Source organism: Rissa tridactyla, chromosome 2, assembly GCF_028500815.1.
Source record: "Rissa tridactyla isolate bRisTri1 chromosome 2, bRisTri1.patW.cur.20221130, whole genome shotgun sequence".
NCBI classification, from domain to species: domain Eukaryota; kingdom Metazoa; phylum Chordata; class Aves; order Charadriiformes; family Laridae; genus Rissa; species Rissa tridactyla.
Window position 1 is genome coordinate 15,881,534 of NC_071467.1, and position 20,335 is coordinate 15,901,868.

The following is a 20,335-nucleotide window of genomic DNA, read 5'->3' on the forward strand; positions in this document are numbered from 1 at the left end:
GTTTATGGGTTGATTTAATGGAAAGGGGAAAAAAGAAGCAGTGAATAACGGGTGTTGTGGGAGTCATTATTCTTTCTACCCACAGTAATTAGTAAAATGCAATTTGATCCACGGGCTCCCAAAAAGTGGAGTCTTACTTAAGATGTTGCTGTGTTTTCCTTAGGGCATTTAGTGTTGCTGTGCTGCAGTAAATGCAATTCCCGATCCCTTTAATATACTTTGAGAGCAGGGGTTATTGTTGGACTCTCAAGACCTGCAGGTACTAGTTTGTTAAAATACTAGTCCCTGAAAAGCTTTGTGCGTGAGGGGTGTATGGAGAAGCTCCTTGCTGTGCCGCGCCACAGTGCTGGGGAGGGGGAGCTCTTGTTACCATAAGCCAACCAAAAACTAAAAGAAAGCAGATAAAATAAAATTCATATATTCAGTAGCAAAGGTTATAAAGGGTTGTGTCTCATTCGTTTTACATCAAGGCTTTAACTGTTGGCACACGCGTCTCTGTCGGACAGGAGCGCCGGAGCTCTGCAGCTTGCTAATAGAGGAGAGGGCTTGTCAGCAGCATATTAATTCGACAAGATTGTGTTGTTTTCTGAAGCTTCTGACTATATTACATCTTGTATTACAGATTCCTTCTACAATCAGGTCTATCCATCAGGATAAAATCCTAGCACTTAGACAGCAGACACAGTTCTTGTGGGAGGCTTATTTTTCTTCAGTTGAGAAGATTGTATTGACTACACTAGAGGTGAGTAAAAATTGCCTGGGACCTTGCCGAGCAGCAAGGTTCCCGTGCCTGTCCAGCCGCTCCTGTCCTGAGCCCGTGTCGGACCTTGGTTTTCATGACACACAATTGGTCACTGGGAAAAAAACTCGGCATCTTGATAAGTTTTCTTCCCGAAGGAAATACTTTCTTCATTATCGGAATCCGCATTAGAAAACTGACACGGTGAAAAATGGGAGCTACCTGACACACGGAAAAGTTGTCATGTGAGATCTTGCCTTTGCAAGGCTTTATGGCTTATGAATCACTATCCTTGTCATTGGGAGTGAATGCGTTTCTTTAAGAAACCTTTCCGGAATTCATTTTGGAAAAAATACTACTGTAAAGCTCTTCTTCGACCATTCCTTAACATTTTGATGCCTTGTGGTGGGGCTGTTGGTCTGGCTGAAGGAAAATGGGGCCTTGTAAATCACTGTGTCTTATCTTCACACACAGGATAAGGGAAAGGCCTGATCGTCCTTATAAGATATTAATAAATAATCATAATTAGACTACTATTAAACAGGGAGACAGATGATGTCAAATGTGGAGAGAATGCTTTCTGAATTCAGAGACGGAGGAGAGATGAAAGGCTCTTTAGAAGTAGGGCCCAGGCTACAATTTCAAAAGCAGGTTTCTCTTCTAATTGTTTTGCAATTTTGCACATAAATTTTTGACACACTTTTACCACTGAAAGTGGCTCGCTTTGTAGGTGCAAATGCATTCGTCTTATGCTAATGCTTCTGCAATTGCATCCGTCTTTTGTGAACAGTTGTAAAGCTCCACATTTCCCGCTGTGCCTGCTTTCCCCTGAAAACTGCAAATGAGTGCTGCTGCCCGCACTACAGGTTGTCCGTGGCTGATCTACTTCCAGCTGCTGCAATACAGTCCCTTAGGTTTTTCTGTGCCAGTGAGGAATACCAGCCAGGGAACATTTTCGGAGCCCCTGGCATAGCTGTCCTCGCAATTCTCTCCTCCCCCCTGAAGAGCATGTCTTCGTCTGTGCTGCCCATTGGGAACTGCTCTGCATCCTCAAACTCCCCATAGGCGCTGATGAGGTAGTGATAATTATCACAGCCCACGCCAGGATCGGACTAACAAAGCTGGAAGACCATGCGCCAGCGCTCGCAGTCTAATTTCCCCTTACAGCAGTACCCTTAGGGACAAGCAGGGTGCCTCCTGTGTCGTCTGCCCCTTCCCTGCATGCGCCCTGTCATCGTTAGGGATTGCGAAAAGGCGAGGGGTGCACGCCTCTCCTCGCTGCCCTCTCCTGCCTCTGCTGGGGCTGGTCTCGGGGGGACGTAACCTGCAGCCCCCATGGCCTTGGTGTCCATCACGTCAAGCTCCAGCACTCACAGATGTGTCTTTAGCGCTGCCCTGGGACACGTTGGCCCGTGTGGCCTCGGGTGCCCAGGGGACAGCAAAACCCATAATAAAGCCGAAGTAGCCGGGCAACCAGCAAGCTGGCGTTTCCGCTCAGAGGGGAAAAAACTAAAGCAAAACCAAAAAATCTTCCCGGAAGGTTTAATTTAATGAAACCAAGTAATGTATGCCTGGTGTTGAAGTTAACGTTCTGGGTTTTTTCATTTGTTTGCGAGGGTGGTTTTAGTTTGAGGGGTTTTTTGTTTATTTTTTAATTCAGGACTCTCAGAAATTTTTGAGACAGCTAAGAGGGATTTTGTTCTTATGAACAGATACTCATTTCACATTTCAACTTGCCTAAGTAAAGTCCTGAGTTAACTTTCCTTAGGAAAGGAATAAAACAGTTGAGAGTGATTTTTGGTATCTGAAACCTCCAAGCGGTTTATCTTCTTAAAATCTGATACCTGGAAGTAAATTCCTGGCAGGATTATTTTTTTCTGGTGGATGTTATCCATCTTCTGTTGTAACACTGTTGTGTCAGAGTGCTCTGATGATGCTAGATATCATCAGAATAATCACTTGCCTGCTGACTGCAGTGCTGGTACATGTCCACGTGTGAGGGTATCAGTACAGAAAAAGTCTTCACCAACTCAGATGTCTGCAAGGACATCACAGCTCTCCTCTACCCTTTATCCTGGACACCTCTGAAAACATTAAGCCACATTTTAAGGTCCTTGATCTTCTTGCGGCCTATTATCTGCAAGGACATCACAGCTCTCCTCTACCCTTTATCCTGGACACCTCTGAAAACATTAAGCCACGTTTTAAGGTCCTTGATGTTCTTGCGGCATTCGGTGGCCTGAATCAAACAGCTCATAGCCCAAAATAAGAGGTTTGAATCATGTGGCCAGCAACCCCACGCTGCAGGCACAGAGGAACTGCCCCGTGCCATGGACATGGTGTGGGTTAGGAAAGGATTTTCATGAGCGTCTGCTGCAGGCTGGTGAGCGGGAGCGCTGGCAGCGCAGCATTGGACTGCTGCGAACACCATCTGGACACACTGGAGTTCCAGTGTGTCTGCACTTTTTCAGCTTGGTCTTCTCTGAAAACAAACCCAGAACATCCCTAGATCACTGTGTGGCGTGCTCAGTCCTCCGCTTGGGAAGAGGGGGGGAGAGGGACAGCACAAAGGACAGGCAAGAAGTGATTGATACTTGGCCGGGGCATGTTGAGGAGCAGCAATGATTCAGGCAATGTGTGAACTTTTTGAAGCGTGAGGATGAGAGAGACAAAAATATTGGATTATTAATGAATTCCAAAAAGAAAAGGGAGATCTCACCAGAGCTCCTAACCCCTTCCTTCTCTTATTAAACTTGCTGTCATGCCTCATCATTGGAGAGCCCATGTAGCTGCTGTCTCTGCAACATGTGCAACGCTATACATTCTGCATTTTAATTGATTGGTCCTCCATGTCATTTTTTTTTTTATATACTTTTCTCTTCTCTTTCTGCCAAGTTGTCTTTTCTCCCCTCTACCATGACAGGCAGCTAGCTAGGTTTTTTATGAAGAGTGTGATAAATTAATCTTCCATTTTTTTCACTGTGCTAAATCAGCGAGGCCAGCTCCCCAGCCTGGTGTGGGACCACGCTGGGGAGATGTGTGTGCCTGCCGTGCACCGAAGGCTGCGTGGCACCGGGGACCTGCTCCGTGTTAGAGCTGCGCTCACTCCGGGTGCGCTGAGGCAGCCTTGAATGCGAGCCATGTGTTTCCCCTGCAGCCTTGTTGGCTACCAGCGCGATGGAAAACTCCACCGTCTGTGAAAACCTCCTGACCATGTAAATTCGCAGACTTCTCCTTATCTGATTATGCCCCAGTTCTGAGAAAGCGGGAGGAAGGAGCTGTAATGTTTAGGCTTTGTGGTAAACACTCGAAAATATGTACTTTCTAGGTTCTGTCTTTGTTTAGTGGCATAAGTTGCAGATGGAGAAACAGCAGTCATCATCTTTTTTTTCCTCTCCCCACTACCATGCAGGAGATCTGACGACTGATACACCTAACTTTCCAAACAGAAATATTCAGATACGCTTTTCTTAGAATCATAGAATGTGTTGGGTTGGAAGGGACCTTTAAAGGTCATCTAGTCCAACCCCCCTGCAGTAAGCAGGGACATCTTCAACTAGATCAGGTTGCTCAGAGCCTCGTCCAACCTGACCTTGTCAGTGACGGAAATACAGTCCTAAGTCTGTTATTCTGAGACCGAATAAAAAGTTAAATTAACTTAGGCATATGAGTGAATTACTGCATATTAGCTACGGTAATTGGCTGTAGACAAAAGTAAGACAAGCATGCAAACCCCTAACATTTGCCCCAATTTAGCAGTATGTATATTGCCACCAGCAGTGGATTGTGTAGCAGAACGTAACTGGTGTTTTAGCATTTTTTTGTCATGGCAATCAAAAATTCAAGGAAAATCACTGCTTGTGGCAACACTTATTCATTTTCTTTATTGACCAAACGTCCCTGAACTCAGCTGCTTACGGAGATTTTAGCTTGTTTAGATTCCAGCAGCTGCTTTTGTTCAGCTTGTGTTGGGTCTTTTTGCTTGTTTTTGGTTTTCCTGTGCCGTGGGTATACACTTTCTTTAGTTCCATAGATTTTAAGGCCAGGATGAATGATGAGGGATCAGATTTAGTCCAACTTCAAAGCCATAGAGTTTCACCGGGATGTGCCTGTGTTAAGGCCAGAGATGTTAGATTAGAAGAACCAACGTGTTCTTGGCACTTGAGCCCTGCACAATGCATAAACTGCCAATTACGTGAAATCTCCACAGGAGATCCCAGAAGATGAACTGCAGAAGACACAGCAATCCTGCTTAGCCGACTTAGGGGAAAATTCTTTCTTTGCCGTTCCCCAGCCCTTTGCAGTGTCCCCTCTCCAGACCTGTCAACCTCCGATGCTCTGATGCAAACCTGTAAGAACGAGTGGCCCAACAGCAGGTGGCCCTTAGAAAGCTGCATCTTATCTGGAGGCTAAATTTGTCCAGCTGTACCTTCCCGCCCCAGAATCTTGTTAAGCCTTTGCAGCAAGTTTGAAAAAGCTCCCATCGGCGTAAGAACCGCTGTGGTTCTTGCATACTGGCAATTGAGCTGAAGTAACTGTAATTAGTTTTATAAATATACATTAATTGTACAGCCCTGTATCATTTTTTTGTGGCTTGTGGTATTCCAGATGATAAAGCAGATGAGCTAGCAGTCTGTTCTGACCTTAAAAATCTAGGAATCTGTGCCTGTGGCCCTGTGCAGAGACAGACGGTAATTGCCAAAAGATCTTTTTCTGTTTCGTCCAACAAGGAACTGTTGTAGAACTGAGACGTGGAATCAGTGATGTATCCGAATGCTAATATCCCTTTATAATTAAGCAAAAATGAATAATTAGTGCGGCCTGATTTGCTGAAAGTCTTTGTGATTTTGAATGCTCTCATTATCTCAAAATAATACCTAGCTTTGTAATGTCATCCTCAAATAATTATCTTCTGTGAGTTCTGGGTAGCGAAACTGACAATGAACTAATCGGGCTTACAACTGCTAAGATACACTAATAGACAAAATATTTGACTTGAAATACAAAGCACGATGAATTGCAAGGTCCCCATGTCCAGAGAGACTAATGAGGTGCTCTGAAACCTATTGCACAAGCCTGAGCTGCTGAAGCGGTGTCAAAGTATGCAGGTTCTCTGTCATTTTCAGAGAGATTAAGCAGGAATGTCTAGAAATTTGTGTGCTTCAGCTTTTTGCAAAATGGGTGATGATTCCAGTCAGCTGGAGTCTCTGGAGCTTCTACCAGTGGCTATTACAGTCTATTTAAAAATCATCGCCTCTCTTGTTTTCCAGATTATTCAGGACAGAATATTTAAGCACATATCACGTAACAGCTTAATATGGAACAAACATCCTGGAGGGTTATTTGTACTGCCACAATATTCCTCATATCTGGGAGATTTTCCTTACTACTATGCTAATCTCGGTGAGTGAATCCTTGCTATAATCTAGCGGTATTTGGAATCTCTAGTGGAAATTTGGAATTCGATCTTTGAGTAGCACGTGCCAAGTGAGTTACCATTCGTTTCTAGTTAGTGATGCCTTTCGTTTATCCTGTCTCAGTCTCCCCTGCCCGCTGGAGACTGGAATGTCTCTGACTCATCAACATGCATCACGTGCCTCTTACTTGCCAAGATTGTTTTAAAAAAATCTATGTCCCTTCATACTTTTCAGTTGCCAGTAATTAATGCCTGAGTTGCTGACCCATTCATGGCCCAGGGGGACATAAGAGGAATAGTTTTTTGCTTTCTTTGTTTACTTGCGCTCAGCAAATTGGAAAAGTGGTAATTTACCCATGACACTTGTTATTGGAGTGCGCAGTTGGTATGGATTTATTCTCCATACTCTGCGTTTTCATATGGATCCCACCAGAAGGAATGAACAGGGCTCAGCTTCGTGGCTTTTTTTCTGAAGCGGAGCTTAAACACTGAGTTCTGCAGGGGGATGTGCCTGCAGGCTGAGGTGACCCTGCTTACCAGGCTCCTGCTGCTTTTGGCTCAGCCTGCGCCATCCCACTGGTGTGGCTCTGTACTGCTCACCTGCTAAAAATTCACAGTTAAAGAGGGAGAAGAAGGTTTCTGTGGGAACTTTGATGAAAAACGACTATGACCCCACACAGATGAATTTAGATAAGACTGCGAGCAGCAATGAAGGGTAGATGCCAGTAGGATCTGTTATTTTAGGCAGAAAAGGAAATCACAGCGAGACAAAAATAACGGAATGGAAGGCAAGGATGCAAGCAGAATTATCAGCTCAGGAGGTAATTGAAGAGGCATGTGGATGGGGATCGACCCAGAAAGAGCAAAAATCTGACAGAGGCTGTAATGGAACTCAGGAAACTGAACAAGCTTCTGGAAGTTGTGGAGATAATCTGTAGAAAACATCAAGCATCCAGAGCCAGGCAGCAAAACAGAACCTGTGTCAAGAAAGACATTTGGTTGAACAAACTAGATGTCAATATTATCTGTGGGACAAACTGGATGAAAGAAAGAGATTGCGGGACATCTGTGGAAATAGTGAGGAAAGGCAGTAATTGTGTTGGAGTCGGGGATTTCAGAGGGTGTGGGAGTTAAAGGGAAGTGTGATCTCCTCTGAAGCATCTGGTATCCTAATATCCGAGACGAAAGGAGATGGCCTAAAAAAACACAGCAAGGTTCGCATTAAGTGCAGATATTTTTTTTGTATCTCCAGAGTCCTTTAACCTGTACTAACCAGGGCAGTTTGGTCTTCACTGAACACATATCTCTTCCCTTCAGGTCTGAAGCCTCTTTCCACATTCACTGCCGTTATCCACGCAGTAACTCCCCTGGTTTCCCAATCTCAGCCTGTGCTGAAACTCCTGGTTGCTGTAGCCAAGTCCCAGTACTGTGCACAGGTAAGCAGCGCCGTTCGACTGTCAGTCACATTGAAGACAAAATAACAATCCAGAATAAAATAAAAGCCTACTGACTTCAGATCTCAGTCCTGTTTCAAACCCCTGTTTCAATACTGTCTGTGACCTGCATGCGTGGGAAACAGAAGTTCTGAGTGTGGCGTGAGTGGCATAGAGACAGGAATTAAAGCCTTTGTTTCACGAGGCTGGTCAAATAATGACTGCTCTTTAAAGATCAGGATTGCACGTGCTGCAAACTGCAAAAGGATGTCCTTGCCTCAAGGACCCCCGTGTAATCTTCCTTCCTCCTGTTGTGGCTCTTCGTCTCCCAGCAGTGCTAGGATTTTGGCGTCTCTAAAAGAAGCCCAGGGGAGTTCAGAAGGAGTGCCCTCTTGCAGTGGAGTGTCACAAGTGGCTTAGCCTTTAATGAGAGCCAAAGTAAGTCAGTGACATCCGTATGACCTCGCCTGGGTAGAGACTTCTGAGTTCCTGTCCAGCCTATGTTTGCCTGAGAGGACCTATATTGTAAACAGTCTAGGAAGGGGGAAATTACTGTAGGAAGTGTTATTTTTACACAGATTTGCATCATCGTTGTTGATTTTGAAATTCCTAACCTGAATTTAACATTTCTGTCTGGTGATCTGAGTCTCTCTGGGTTTGGACTGCGTTACCAGTGAGGTCTCTGATCATGGTCCAATATTCTCTTTCAGATTATTGTTTTATGGAATTGTGATAAACCCCTCCCAGCCAAACACCGCTGGCCTGCCACTTCTGTGCCTGTCATAGTCATTGAAGGAGAGAGCAAGGTAGGTGGAACGAAACATTGTAAAAGATCGCGTGTATTCTCCAGTGGGACCAGAATTCATTTTCCCAGCTGCTTTGGTGAAAGCTTTGTAGTTCCCAGTGGTGTGACAGCTCTTTTCTGTTCCATGGCCCTTTGTACCAGCTTGGTCACAGCTTCGTGTTTCATGCATGAGGCCCCATGCTCTCAGAAATCATCAGCATGGCAATTAATGCTGTGAATCTGAGATTCACAGGTGGGACCCGGTTTTGAAATGTGGTCCCAAGAGTAGGTAGTGCTGCCCCTATCTTTGGAGATTTCTGTCTCCGCAGTTGCGTGAAAGTAGTGATGCAGCTGGATTAATTGAGTCTGAGCAGTCAGATGCAAGGCTTGGGGGTCAGCTGTGGACTCAAAAGCAGAGGAAAAGATGAAAAAGAATGGTGTTAACGTGCCTTTGAAAAGTACCTTCTCTCATGGCCTCGTAGGGTACTGCTGCGAGTGATGCAGATCCAAACGCAGGCCTGAGAGAAGCAAGACTTCTTGCTGCTAGCGTGTGACTGAGACAGATTTGGGCTGGTCCTCTCTGCAGTCCCTATCAGCTGGCTCTTGAGCTCTGTGTTTGCAAAGGGAACTTTTCGTTTCTTTGGCTGTACAGTCCTATTTTGAATTTATAGTCCTGTCTTTGGTCTTTTTCCCCCGTCACCTTAACAAGGGAAAAGCGAGAGCCCTGCGAGGTTGGCAGCTGACGGCTCCTGCCTTAGCTAGCCCTGTAAACAGTATCCGGAGAGTTGCTGCAGGGCCAAGAAAGGCTGTACTGATTCCTGAGTCTTTTGAACGTTGTGGGGTTTTTTTTCTTTTTGGAAAACTCGCAGGGGTGAGACAGAGGAGAAAACCTCCGACCAGCTCTACAGTATTTGTAGAAATTGGCCCAGACACTGTTTAGATTACAAATGAGTCTCCTGAGTACACAAAGGTGTGTTTATAGTGGACGGTCTCTTCCCTCTAATATCCCAAGGTATGCCAAATGGCTTCTTGCGTGGAAAAGCTGTTTGTTTGGACAAAGCTCGCAGAGCCAGAGCAGTGCAATTTGAAGGCTGCACAAAGGAACTGCTTTTCCTCTTCAGTCTTAGCTGAAGCATACTGGCAGGCACAGTTACTCTGTGCAGGTGATCACAGAGGTCTGCCTTTACCTACCCTTCACTCTTCCTCATGAAATCCAGATACATTATCACACCTGTTTTACAAAAGGGAACTTTAACTACCAAAAAAAAAAAAAAACCACCAAAAAACCAACAGCCAAACATGGGTAGTCCCAACTGTTTTACTATTTGACAATTTTACACAGTCTGTAAAAGAGCTGGGCTGAGAACGCTGGTCTCCTGCCAGCTGCTTGCTCTGCTTTGCCTTTGTGTAAGCAAAGCAAAACCATCAGCCCCAGCCAGATCAACTCGCCCTCGCAGCCACCGCCTCCCCAGACCGGGGCCATCGTAGCGATGAAGGGATGCTCTCCAGACAGACACCGTGAACCTCCTGATTATATAGAGACAGAGCTTTCTCTGAATCGAGGCATAGATTCAGGGACTTGCTTCCAAACAGGTTGCAGGGGATGCAGAAATGACCATTACAAGGGATGTGTAAAACTTCTCCGTGTCCCTGTTTCCATACAGTGATTTCCTTGTACTGGGCCTGATTTTTGTAGTGTTTTCTTGGCATAATTAATTGGAAACAAAGTCTATTAACTAGCCAGGCTATTTTTCCTAGCAAATGAAGGAAACAAATAGTGTTGTGTCCTTGTTACTATTCATCAGTTCTCGAAAGGTGCTAATTAGTCTGCTAAAGAAACCATATGGATTCTCATTTCTTGCTGTTACCTCTTTTGATCCCACTTTCCCGTCTATTTCCTATTGCTTTGAGAACAGTCCTGCCATAATTTTTAAAAGTTTATTCAGCATATAGATTTTATATATATATAGTTATGTCTCTTAAGAACGTGACTTTTTAAAATGCTACGATACCAATGTAATTCTTGATGCAGGGGACACTCAACTGGTACATGTGTTCTTTAGCATATTCTCCTTTACTAATGGAGAATGTCGCACCACTTGTCAGCAGCTCCCTGTGGACAGAACAGCAATGCACAGAGATGGAGCTGTACCACTTTACAGGGGAACCATCCTGGTAGCACAACGTCCTTCACACACAGCCTGGACTGCTTGGCTTCCCAGCAGCGTAACCTTATGAATGCTGCAAGTCCTTCTCGGCGTTCATTATCTTTGATCCTCGCACCCCGTAGGAGGGCGGAGGGACAGTCCTAGCTACCAGGGAAAATGTCCTCCCTAAAGAAGCTGTAGGTACATCTAATTCCCAGTATGGACCATTGTAGTTTGTGGCAAAAGGAAAGCTGCATGCTCCAAAGAGAGAGGTCTGTTCAGAAATTACTGCTCAGGCAGAAGGTGTAGGCTGACTGCTGGGGTGACGAAAATGAAAGTCTTTCACTCTTGAGCTGAAGGGTGCTTTCCATCAGACAGAGATATAAGCGATGTATCTCAGACAAGAGGAACTATGAATGAGGAATAAAATTGAGTGTTTCCCTTGGAAATGAGTCCTTCAAGTGATTTTTTTTTCCCCTCCCTTTCCTGCCTTGGATACCCACAGGTTATGAGCAGTCGCTTCCTACCCTACGACAACATAGTGACAGATGCAGTGCTAAGCCTGGATGAGGACACCGTGCTTTCAACCACTGAGGTAAGGGTCTCCATCATCCTGGGAGTCTGCTTGGCTCCTCGGCTCATCCTGAGCACGGCAGATAGGCTCTCTTCTTGGCTTTGCCAGTGAGCAAATGTTATCCGATTTCCTGCTACACTCTTCAGATTGAGCGTGTTGCACTTGTTTCAGCAACCCTGCCACTGCCTGCCATCAGAGGAGCTTTTCGCCCTGGTTAATTGGCTCATCATTAGCATATGGTTCTTAGGTTCTTTATTATTTTAGTAACATAGCTGCAGGCGGGTGTAGGCAGCCAAGAGCAGTCGGCTTTAATACTATGTTCTCACTATTCTGATGGGGGTAGCATTTTCTCCCCCCACGTTATCAGTAGGGTGTAGGTGGGGAAGGAAGGGGTGTCAGCAGCAGGGGACTGCTGTCACTCCAAAAGACAGCGTTGCCACCCTAATGCAGGATTTCACTGAGGAGTGCTCTCACCATTGTGTCGCCCCATAAAATTGGAGATCTTGGCTAGCTTAGGTGTTAGAGTGTTTGCGCTAAGAGCAAGATAGCGCTAAGAAAAGAAAAATACTGTAGAAAACCAATTTTTACAACTGGGATGAGTATTGATTTCTGGAACGTCTTCCTGAGAACCACAGGGGAAACTGATGACAGTTTATATAGAGTGCAATATTTGGGAAATACATTATTAATGATGGCCAGGGAATAGCTTGAAAAACTCGATTTTCTTTTGTTTTTCCTTTTTTTCCCCATGTTAATGGCCCTTCTCCCTTCTCCCCACTTCACATTTATAAAAACGCTTTTATGTCAGTGATGGAGATCTTGCGCTGATGCTACTACTAGTTATATGTCAGTGGAGAAACCCCTAACATTAGTCACCCATCACTGCTATATACCCTAACATGACATTGAAGTTCTTCTAAATGGATGAGTTTACAATTGCTCTTCTCCCCATTACGGTTTTGTTGTGCTGTGCTTAGACTTCAGAAGTCTTAAGGTTCCTCCTTAGAAGGAGCCACGGTAGCCCTCTTCTACTGCACAGATGGAAGAAGTAGTTGTCATTGAACCTATTTGATACCAAGGTTACACCTTGGTAGTTTCTGCTAGATGAGGAAGAATACGGCTGCTGCCAAAGCACTTGTGTTCAAAACCTCGCATAGCCAAAAAAAACCCCCAAACCAAACCCAGTAAAATGCATTTATCCTAGGCGGGGGGAGTTCCTAAGCAGGTTGTTGCTCAGGATGAAGGTCCTGTCTTAGCTGTCCTAGGAGCCGTGGTAAGACCTGTCAGGGACTTCATTGCACTGTGGTGGTATTTACAGCAATCCAGCCTGTGGATTCCATGCGGATTTGGGGCTTTGTCTTGTTTTGACTGGTATTTAGTCATCATCCAGACTTTGGAGTCATTCAGGCTTCTGGAACACATATGAAATAAATAGTGTTTCTCATTCCGCTTGGCCATGTTTTACCCTAAACATTCTGAAACGCAAATATTTTTTGTTGTGTGAGACAACATACACATTTCTTCGTGGCTTCTTGCCTCCTGTGAGCAGCTTGCAGCTGATATTGCCTGTTTGCATGGTGGTTATTGGCTCTACGCGCCCCATGGCCCCTATGCCATGAGAGAACCAGCGGCCCAGCTCTCAATAACACCCACCTTGCAGCTTCAGCCTGTGCCAGGGTCAGCAGCTCTCTTTGGTGGCTTTCTATGAAGAACTGGGGCCTTTCTATCACTTCAGTTGCCCCGTTGTATGGCTTAGGCAAAGAAACAGCCTGTTGAAACACTGACGTGAAACGCATGGTGTGAAACTGCCCTTGAAACCAGCTGCTCATGGGTGGTCGTTGTGGCAAAGCTTCAAGGCCCAGTGAAGGCAATTTAGAAACGTGGTCAAACATGATCACCTTCCCCTTGGGAGGAGCAGTCACCAGGCACATCCTCTGCTCTCTCAGGCTCTAGCGTAGTAAAGGTTTTCCGTTCACAACAGAACAGACCATAATTGCTCTTGTGAGAGGAGCTGTGTCACATACGCAGAGGGATGTTTGCGTGGGAAGTAATTAGAAACCAGCACAGGTCAGAAGCGATACGGCGGTTCAAGAGACTGGCGGCCTGGTTGGCTTTTCCTGCTGATCAGCTGAGTGATAATGCTGCTAAAAATTGTATAGGATGAGGACTGGGTTTTTTTAATAAAGGGAGTTTTTTCTCTTAGAGTGGTTGCTTTAGTGTGTCTCAGTGGTACAAGGACAGATACTTGAAAGCACAAGTGAGGGCGCTGAGTGCAGCTGCTTTATTATTTATTTAGGTTTGAGATTCTCAGACTTCTCTAAAGAAAACAGATGTCACGTTTTATGGGAAAGGCCTTTACAGGGGAAAAAAAACCCTTTAGTTCTTTCATGTGGTATTGATTTGGATGAGATCAGAACTATCACAACGGTAACTGGTTTGTGCACATTGTCTTTCTAGTTGGCCTCAGATTCCTTGAAACAACTTGAAAGAAAATAACCAGTCCCTAACTTTGTGTTCCAGTACATGTGTGACTCTTCTGTTTCATAAAAACATTTGTAAAGGAGAGAAGTCTGACAGTAATCACACAAAATGTGACTGTTCTCAGAGCATCTATTCTTTATCTAACCTCTGCACCCTTGACTTTGGCTGGGTTCTTGGAAGGTTTTTCAAGCATTTTTGATCAAAGTTTCAGGTCCCTCTGGTACTGGAGAAAACTTGGTGTGCAGTGCAGAAACAAATCCCTCATTTTCTTGGCTTTGACGGGGACAATTAGAATTGTCTTTAACTCTTTCTAAAATTTCGGTCTAGTTTGAGCACCACAACCTAAGTTGAAGTGAAGGGACTGCCAACCAACTTTATAGTGATAAAAAACTTTCCATATGTATTTTTACAAACTCCTTTCAAATCTAGTGCTGATGAGCCTCCTGCAAACTACCCCAATCATCCTTTTCCTAGTGCCACCACTATTTGTTTGGTGACATCCTGGGGGAGCACTGTCCTGTCACCTTTTCAGTTCTCAGAGATTTCAGTTATTAAAATAGTTACAACAGGACAATAAAATAAAATATTGGCAGCTTTTGACATCTTCTTGTGGCTCATACAGTATCAAGCATTTTTCTTAAAGTATAGCCTCCTAAAGCCATTTAACTACATGGGAATCTTATCTTCCTCTTTATTAAGCTATATGTTCAACCCTCTTGGTCATGTAGACAGTCTTAAAAGTATGACCTGCGTGCACCTCAAAGGCTCAAAATGGATGGGCAATATAAAAGGACTCCGCGTTGATTGCCTGTTTTAATCTCACAGAGCCACCCCTGTAATTTAAGGTGTTTGACTCCTGATTTTCCAAGCTTTGTGTCGGCAGTACTGAAATGGTAGGGGAGATGCACAAAGATGTGCAAAAGGTTCAGTTAACCACATAGCTGTTACCACTCTGTATTGCATCTAAGTACAAATACACGCACCTACACCCATTCTTTCTGTAACTTGAAAAGGTTTGATACGTAAAGGGCAAGCTTGAAAATGTTAATGTAATGCTGTGATGCTCTAGACTCCCTTTAACAGGAACCATTAAAATGTGCATAATTATAGGGCAAAATGTCAAGCAGTCAGTTTAATTTACCGATGAATACATAGAATTAATGTTTTGCAACAGTTCCAAGATTCTGAATTAGGAATTAGTGGCAAGGTAATATTTTGTTTTGTTGACATTTGTTGAAACAGTTTCGGTGTTCATTTGGCCTATGCCTTTGTCCACAGGTGGATTTTGCCTTTACAGTTTGGCAAAGTTTTCCAGAGAGGATTGTAGGGTACCCTGCTCGCAGTCACTTCTGGGACAACACTAAGGAGAGGTGGGGGTACACCTCCAAATGGACTAATGACTATTCCATGGTATTGACAGGAGCTGCTATTTACCACAAGTAAGAACCCAAAGCATCTGCTGTTCTCCTTCTGTATGAAACCAAATAGTAAGGGGAGGTGGCGGGGGGCGGGGGGTGAAGAACATTCTTCCGGGGAGGGGAAAAACTGGAAAGATAATAAATGGGTCTACTTTTTATGGGGTAATAATTTAAGTTCTTGGTTTAGCTCTGGGGATCTGGTAATCATTATTGCGCTTGTTGGGTCTCTTTGAAGTCCCTTGTATTTTGAGGCAGTCGGACTGCTCTTTTTAACGTCAGGAATTACACACTTCAAAGAGTTCCCGAATTCATTAAGCTGCTCGGCTGAATGGCCTGTAGCACAGCAGAAAGGAGGTTACTTCCAGACCAGTTCTGGGGATGTGTTGGCTGACAGCTGCAGACTGCAAAGTCTGCTGGCTGCTCTAGAGACATAGTACAGTGGACACATCGCAGATCGGCGTATTGCGGCATGTTGGAGAAAGCCCTGTCGTTAGGACTTCAGTAGACCAATGGCCTCTCTAGATTTTAGGAGAAAGTCAGCAAATTCTGGTGTGCCTAATCCGTGTCCCCACAAAGGAGAAGACAGGCCACAGGGGATGACATGGGCCCAAAGGAGAATAATTCCAACAATAAGGACAGTACTAGGCCAGTTGTAATAGAGTTCTCTCCAACTGAATAGTTTTGAAGGAAGAGGTGGAGGATGAATTCATCGATGTTGTCTATCACATTATAGCAGTGTGGTGCTCTTTCCTACTTCTCCATTATCTTGATACTTAGGTCCGCATTATTTCTTTCAACCCAATAACAAAAAAGGCGTAAGTTTTGTTTCTCCATTAGCACTTTTTACTGTCCTGATGAGACAGAGATTTGTTCTCCCTTCTTGTTGGAGGATGGGACTGAAAAAAGGAATTAGTGTATCCAGAGTTGAGTAGAAAACTTGTGTCTCAACTGAAAGCCCAGTGTCTTGTATTAATATTGCTGCTGTTGGTTTCCAGATATTATCACTACCTGTACACTCATTACCTGCCTGCCAGCCTAAAGAATATGGTGGACCAACTGGCCAATTGTGAGGACATTCTAATGAATTTTTTGGTGTCAGCCGTGACAAAATTGCCTCCAATCAAAGTAACACAGAAAAAACAGTATAAGGAGACCATGATGGGACAGGTATGTATCCACAGCATGTTGTAGCAGTTGGGATGCATTGATAATATAACGGTTTGACTTCTAGGTTAGGCTTACAGAGTGATACAATTCTGTCAGGTTTTTTTGCAGTTTTTAGTTTAGCAGAACTGTAAATAGACTTTAGATGTGCTTATTATGGCGAAGGAAAGGAGAAATGGCAAGCATCTACTGTGGATGACAGCTTCTCTTCATAGTTTCCTCACAGTGTTATTCACGGAGATTCCAAACTCATGGAACTGATGATTTTGGTAACCTAATTTCTGTGAAACTCCAGTTTTCTAATTAAATATTCCAGACCTAAGACCTAGTCATGGAATGCTAGGAGCAGAAGTAAATTCTATAAAGATTTTCTATTTTTAATTATTATTAATGAATGTAATGTACCAGGCCATCCCTGTGCTATTTTAAAATATAGTGTGATTCAAGCACCGACATCGGACTGTCACTACAGAGGTATTTTGCGATATTCAAGCATTTTTTCCCACAAGGACCATTTTGTCCCACGATGATACCTTCCCTCACTCACTATCAGCCATGAAATGCTTGCTTTAGATCTTCTTCCAGTTCCTGGATAAGCACTCTGTCATTGCAGAAATGGGTGTACCTTCTAGTAGCTGGGAGACATGGTAACCTGGCGGCACTTTTCCTCCTGGCCTGTGTGAGAGAGCGATGGGGTGCAGCAAGACCTGCAAGTCCTAAACAACCTCCCATCTGTGCTGACATGGTGTCTGTGATCTGCACTACAAACCAGTACCGTGATTACTAGGGGACAGGAGAAAGAAGGGGCCCTCTCTTGTCCCCTCACATTTTCTCCTATTGGCTTTACTTGGATCTTTGACTATGGAGTGGCCATGCCAGTTTGTAGACTCCCTTATCTCTATGCCACTGCACTGTCATCCGAAGTGTAGGTAATTCTGACTCATCTGGGTACCCAGGAGACCTTCTGTGAACAAGAAGGTGCCATCCAGAATGTACCTATTGCTTCCAGTTTGAGCTTCACCTCTCCACAGGGCCGTGCTTTGGCTGTTTGGCAAATTCTGAACATCCATTTTTCTTTTTATAGCACGGGTGACTTGAGTCAGCCATGAACTATAACTCTCTGCTAAAGACAAGTTGTTCCTGCAGCTTTGGGAAATGTAATGGACCGTGTTCATAATTCCTTGAAAGACAAATAAAAAATTAACATAACCTCAATGTTGTGACAGAGATTAATAGCTGTGTGGAAATTCACTGTTAATGGCCAGAATGTCTGCTATAATCCTCTAGCAACAAGCTTTTGCGTGCTCTTTAGTGGCTCAGTATAATCAAGAGTCTGTAATCAATGCACATTATAACCTACCACTTGAGCTAAGCTGGACAGGCCTTGGACAAAGATCAAGTCTGATACCACATTCATTTGGCAAGTCCCTGACTTTATCAGTTTCTTTGCATTTTAATTAACACACTTGGATTTTATGAATTTATATTTGTTTTTAAAGTGTAGTGGAAACGTAAGCGCTAGAGAGAGATGCATGAGCAGTGGCACAAAACAAAACTTAGTTCTCGGCATTCATAGTTTGTCTTAAATAATAGTTTTATTACGTTTATACATGTAGTTTAGGTACAGATAGAGAATAATAACTGCTTCTGAGCCGTTAGGGATGCTGAATTTCATAGGAATTGCAGCTGCCCTTAGCTTTGGAAAATCAGGCCACAGCGTTTTGCATGTATGCGACCTGTGGTGTTATTTTCGGGTCAGATTAACGTGATGTAGCTTGGAACGCCAGTTAATTTTCTCTTTCCATAAGATGGTACTGTCTTATGCACCAGCCTTGGCCGGTGGGATTCCTGGGAGCACCCTGCTTTTCTCTGCAGGACATCTACACGCATGAGTAACGCCAGCACGTAAAGACTTCTGCTGAGCTCAGTTACAAGCTAGCTGAAATTACGTGTGTCTAAATTTCTGCAGATCTGGACTGCAAAAGTGCGTTTTTGACCTGAGAAACTGCAATAATTTCAGGGTGTTTTCCTCCTACGGCTGAATGGGCAGCAGCTGTCCAGAGGATGTGCACCTCCAGTGGAAAGCCTTCTTGTGGCCTTCTTGTCTTTCCTGGTGGTTTTTAAGGACTTGTTTTATCTCTGAAATAGCTTGAGGGTTTGAAAAGGAACAGAGTGAGGGGTGGGGTGAAGTAGCGTGCTGGCAGGCGCTGGGAGGCCTGCTGCAGGTGTCATGGTCCGGGTGAGGCTGGCTCATGGTGGAACTCGGGTCACCATGCCGCACTGCCCTCAGCGCTGCTTTGGAAGTCGGGGTCCCTGGGAGTCCTGGTGGACAAGTTGACCATGAGCCAGCAATGTGCCCTTATGACCAAGAAGGCCAGTGGCATCCTGGGGTGCATTAAAAAGAGCGTAGCCAGCAGGTCTAGGGAGGTCATCCTCCCCCTCTACTCTGCCCTGGTGAGGCCACCTCTGGAGTACTGTGTCCAGTTCTGGGCTGCCCAATTCAAGAAAGACAGGGAACTGCTGGAGAGCCCAGCGGAGGGCTAGAAAGTTGATCAAGGGAATGAAGCAGTTCTATTATGAGGAAAGGCTGAAAGACCTGTGTCTGTTTAGCCTGGAGAAGAGAGGACTGAGAGGGGATCTTATCAACTCTTATAAATATCTAAAGGGTGGGTGTCAGGAGGATGGGGCCAGGCTCTTTTCAGTGGTGCCCGGTGACATGACAAGGGGCAATGGGCACAAGCTGGAACACAGGAAATTCCATCTCAACATGAGGAAAAACTTCTACTTTGAGGGTGGCAGAGCACTGGAACAGGCTGCCCAGAGAGGTGGTGGAGTCTCCTTCTCTGGAGATATTCGAGACCCGCCTGGACACGTTCCTGTGCAGCCTGCTCTGGGTGACCTTGCTCTGGCAGGGGGTTGGAATAGATGATCCCTTCCAATCCCTACCATTCTGTGATTCTGTGATTCTGTGGGTGGCTGGCTCGCCATCGCCAGCTTCTGCTGCGGGTAGGGTGTCCTTCCCCTGGTCTGAACCCCCCCGACGAGCAGATTACAGCTACGGCAGAGCCAGGCGCTCCACAGCCGTTCTTCCCCGCCATTTTGTTGTGTCGCAGACAACGTCTGATTTCTGGTCTCCTCTCCTCTCCACACAGACCTCCCGGGCCTCGCGCTGGGCCGACCCCGACCACTTCGCCCAGCGGCAGAGCTGCATGAACACTTTCGCCAGCTGGTTTGGCTATATGCCGCTGATCCACTCTCAGATGAGGCTCGACCCTGTCCTCTTTAAAGACCAGGTCTCCATCCTGAGGAAGAAGTACCGAGACATTGAACGGCTCTGAGGAGCGCTGCTGAGGGGACCGAGCCGTCCCCGGCCACCGGTGCGTGGAGCCAGACTGTGCCACCGATGGCAAGTGCCCGATCCCGGCCGGTGGCTGCCCCGGGGCTGGGGCTCGCTGCTCCGGACTGCGCTGAGCCGCCTGGCAGGCTTCTGTTGCTCCAGACTAGGTCGTGTACAGTTTCATTATGGAACATTAAATAATTATTTTTGAAATGATTGCTATGCAGGTTTAAACTTTTTTAATGATCAAAAAAAAAAAAAACCTATTAAAAACAGAGTTCTTTCTTTAATCAAAATTGTGTTGGTTGTGAATATTTCAAAGCTGCCGTTTCTTTTCTTTCATGCATTTGATTGTCATTGCAGTTTTCATTCATTTTCCCCTGCAAAGTTAAACGCTTGAATCTCACAGGGAGAAAAATGCAGCACGTTCAGAACCAAACTGAGCACGAGCAGGACAGAACCGAAGTATGAGCGTTTCTCATGTACTGCTGACTTCTTAATTTTTTTTCCTTGGTTTTCCCCAAGCCGGTAGCAGCCACTGTGGCAAAACCCCTTTGGATGGATGGAAAACTGGAGAATCCCCACGAAGCCAGGCAAGAGCGTAGATCCTCCTGGTTGGGGACCCTATTTTTAGAGGCGATCAGCCTTGCCTTGAAGTGGGAGAGGAGCAGTGCTGCCGAGGAGCAAAGGGCTGCCCTGGAGCATGGGGATGCGGTGCCGGTTGCGTATCCCATCAGGAGAGGCGCATCCCCGTGGGTGAGCTCCCAAGGGACAGCCAGCATGGCCAGCGTGGGACACATGTCCTGCCTGAGACCCTGCTGCCCGGGGGCACTGGTGCCACT

General features: G+C 45.3%; 1 protein-coding gene across 1 annotated transcript in view; it reads left to right on the forward strand.

Moving 5' to 3' along the window:
* Positions 1-19,789, forward strand: part of EXT1 (exostosin glycosyltransferase 1) — a 184,968-nt gene extending 165,179 nt beyond the window's left edge. The window contains 8 exon segments of the mRNA XM_054189354.1: positions 623-742; positions 6,010-6,142; positions 7,473-7,591; positions 8,299-8,394; positions 11,025-11,114; positions 14,853-15,013; positions 15,988-16,159; positions 19,309-19,789. Of these exon segments, the coding sequence (XP_054045329.1) occupies positions 623-742; positions 6,010-6,142; positions 7,473-7,591; positions 8,299-8,394; positions 11,025-11,114; positions 14,853-15,013; positions 15,988-16,159; positions 19,309-19,494 (1,077 nt within the window). The 3' untranslated portion in view covers positions 19,495-19,789.
* Positions 19,790-20,335: the final 546 nt, after the last annotated feature.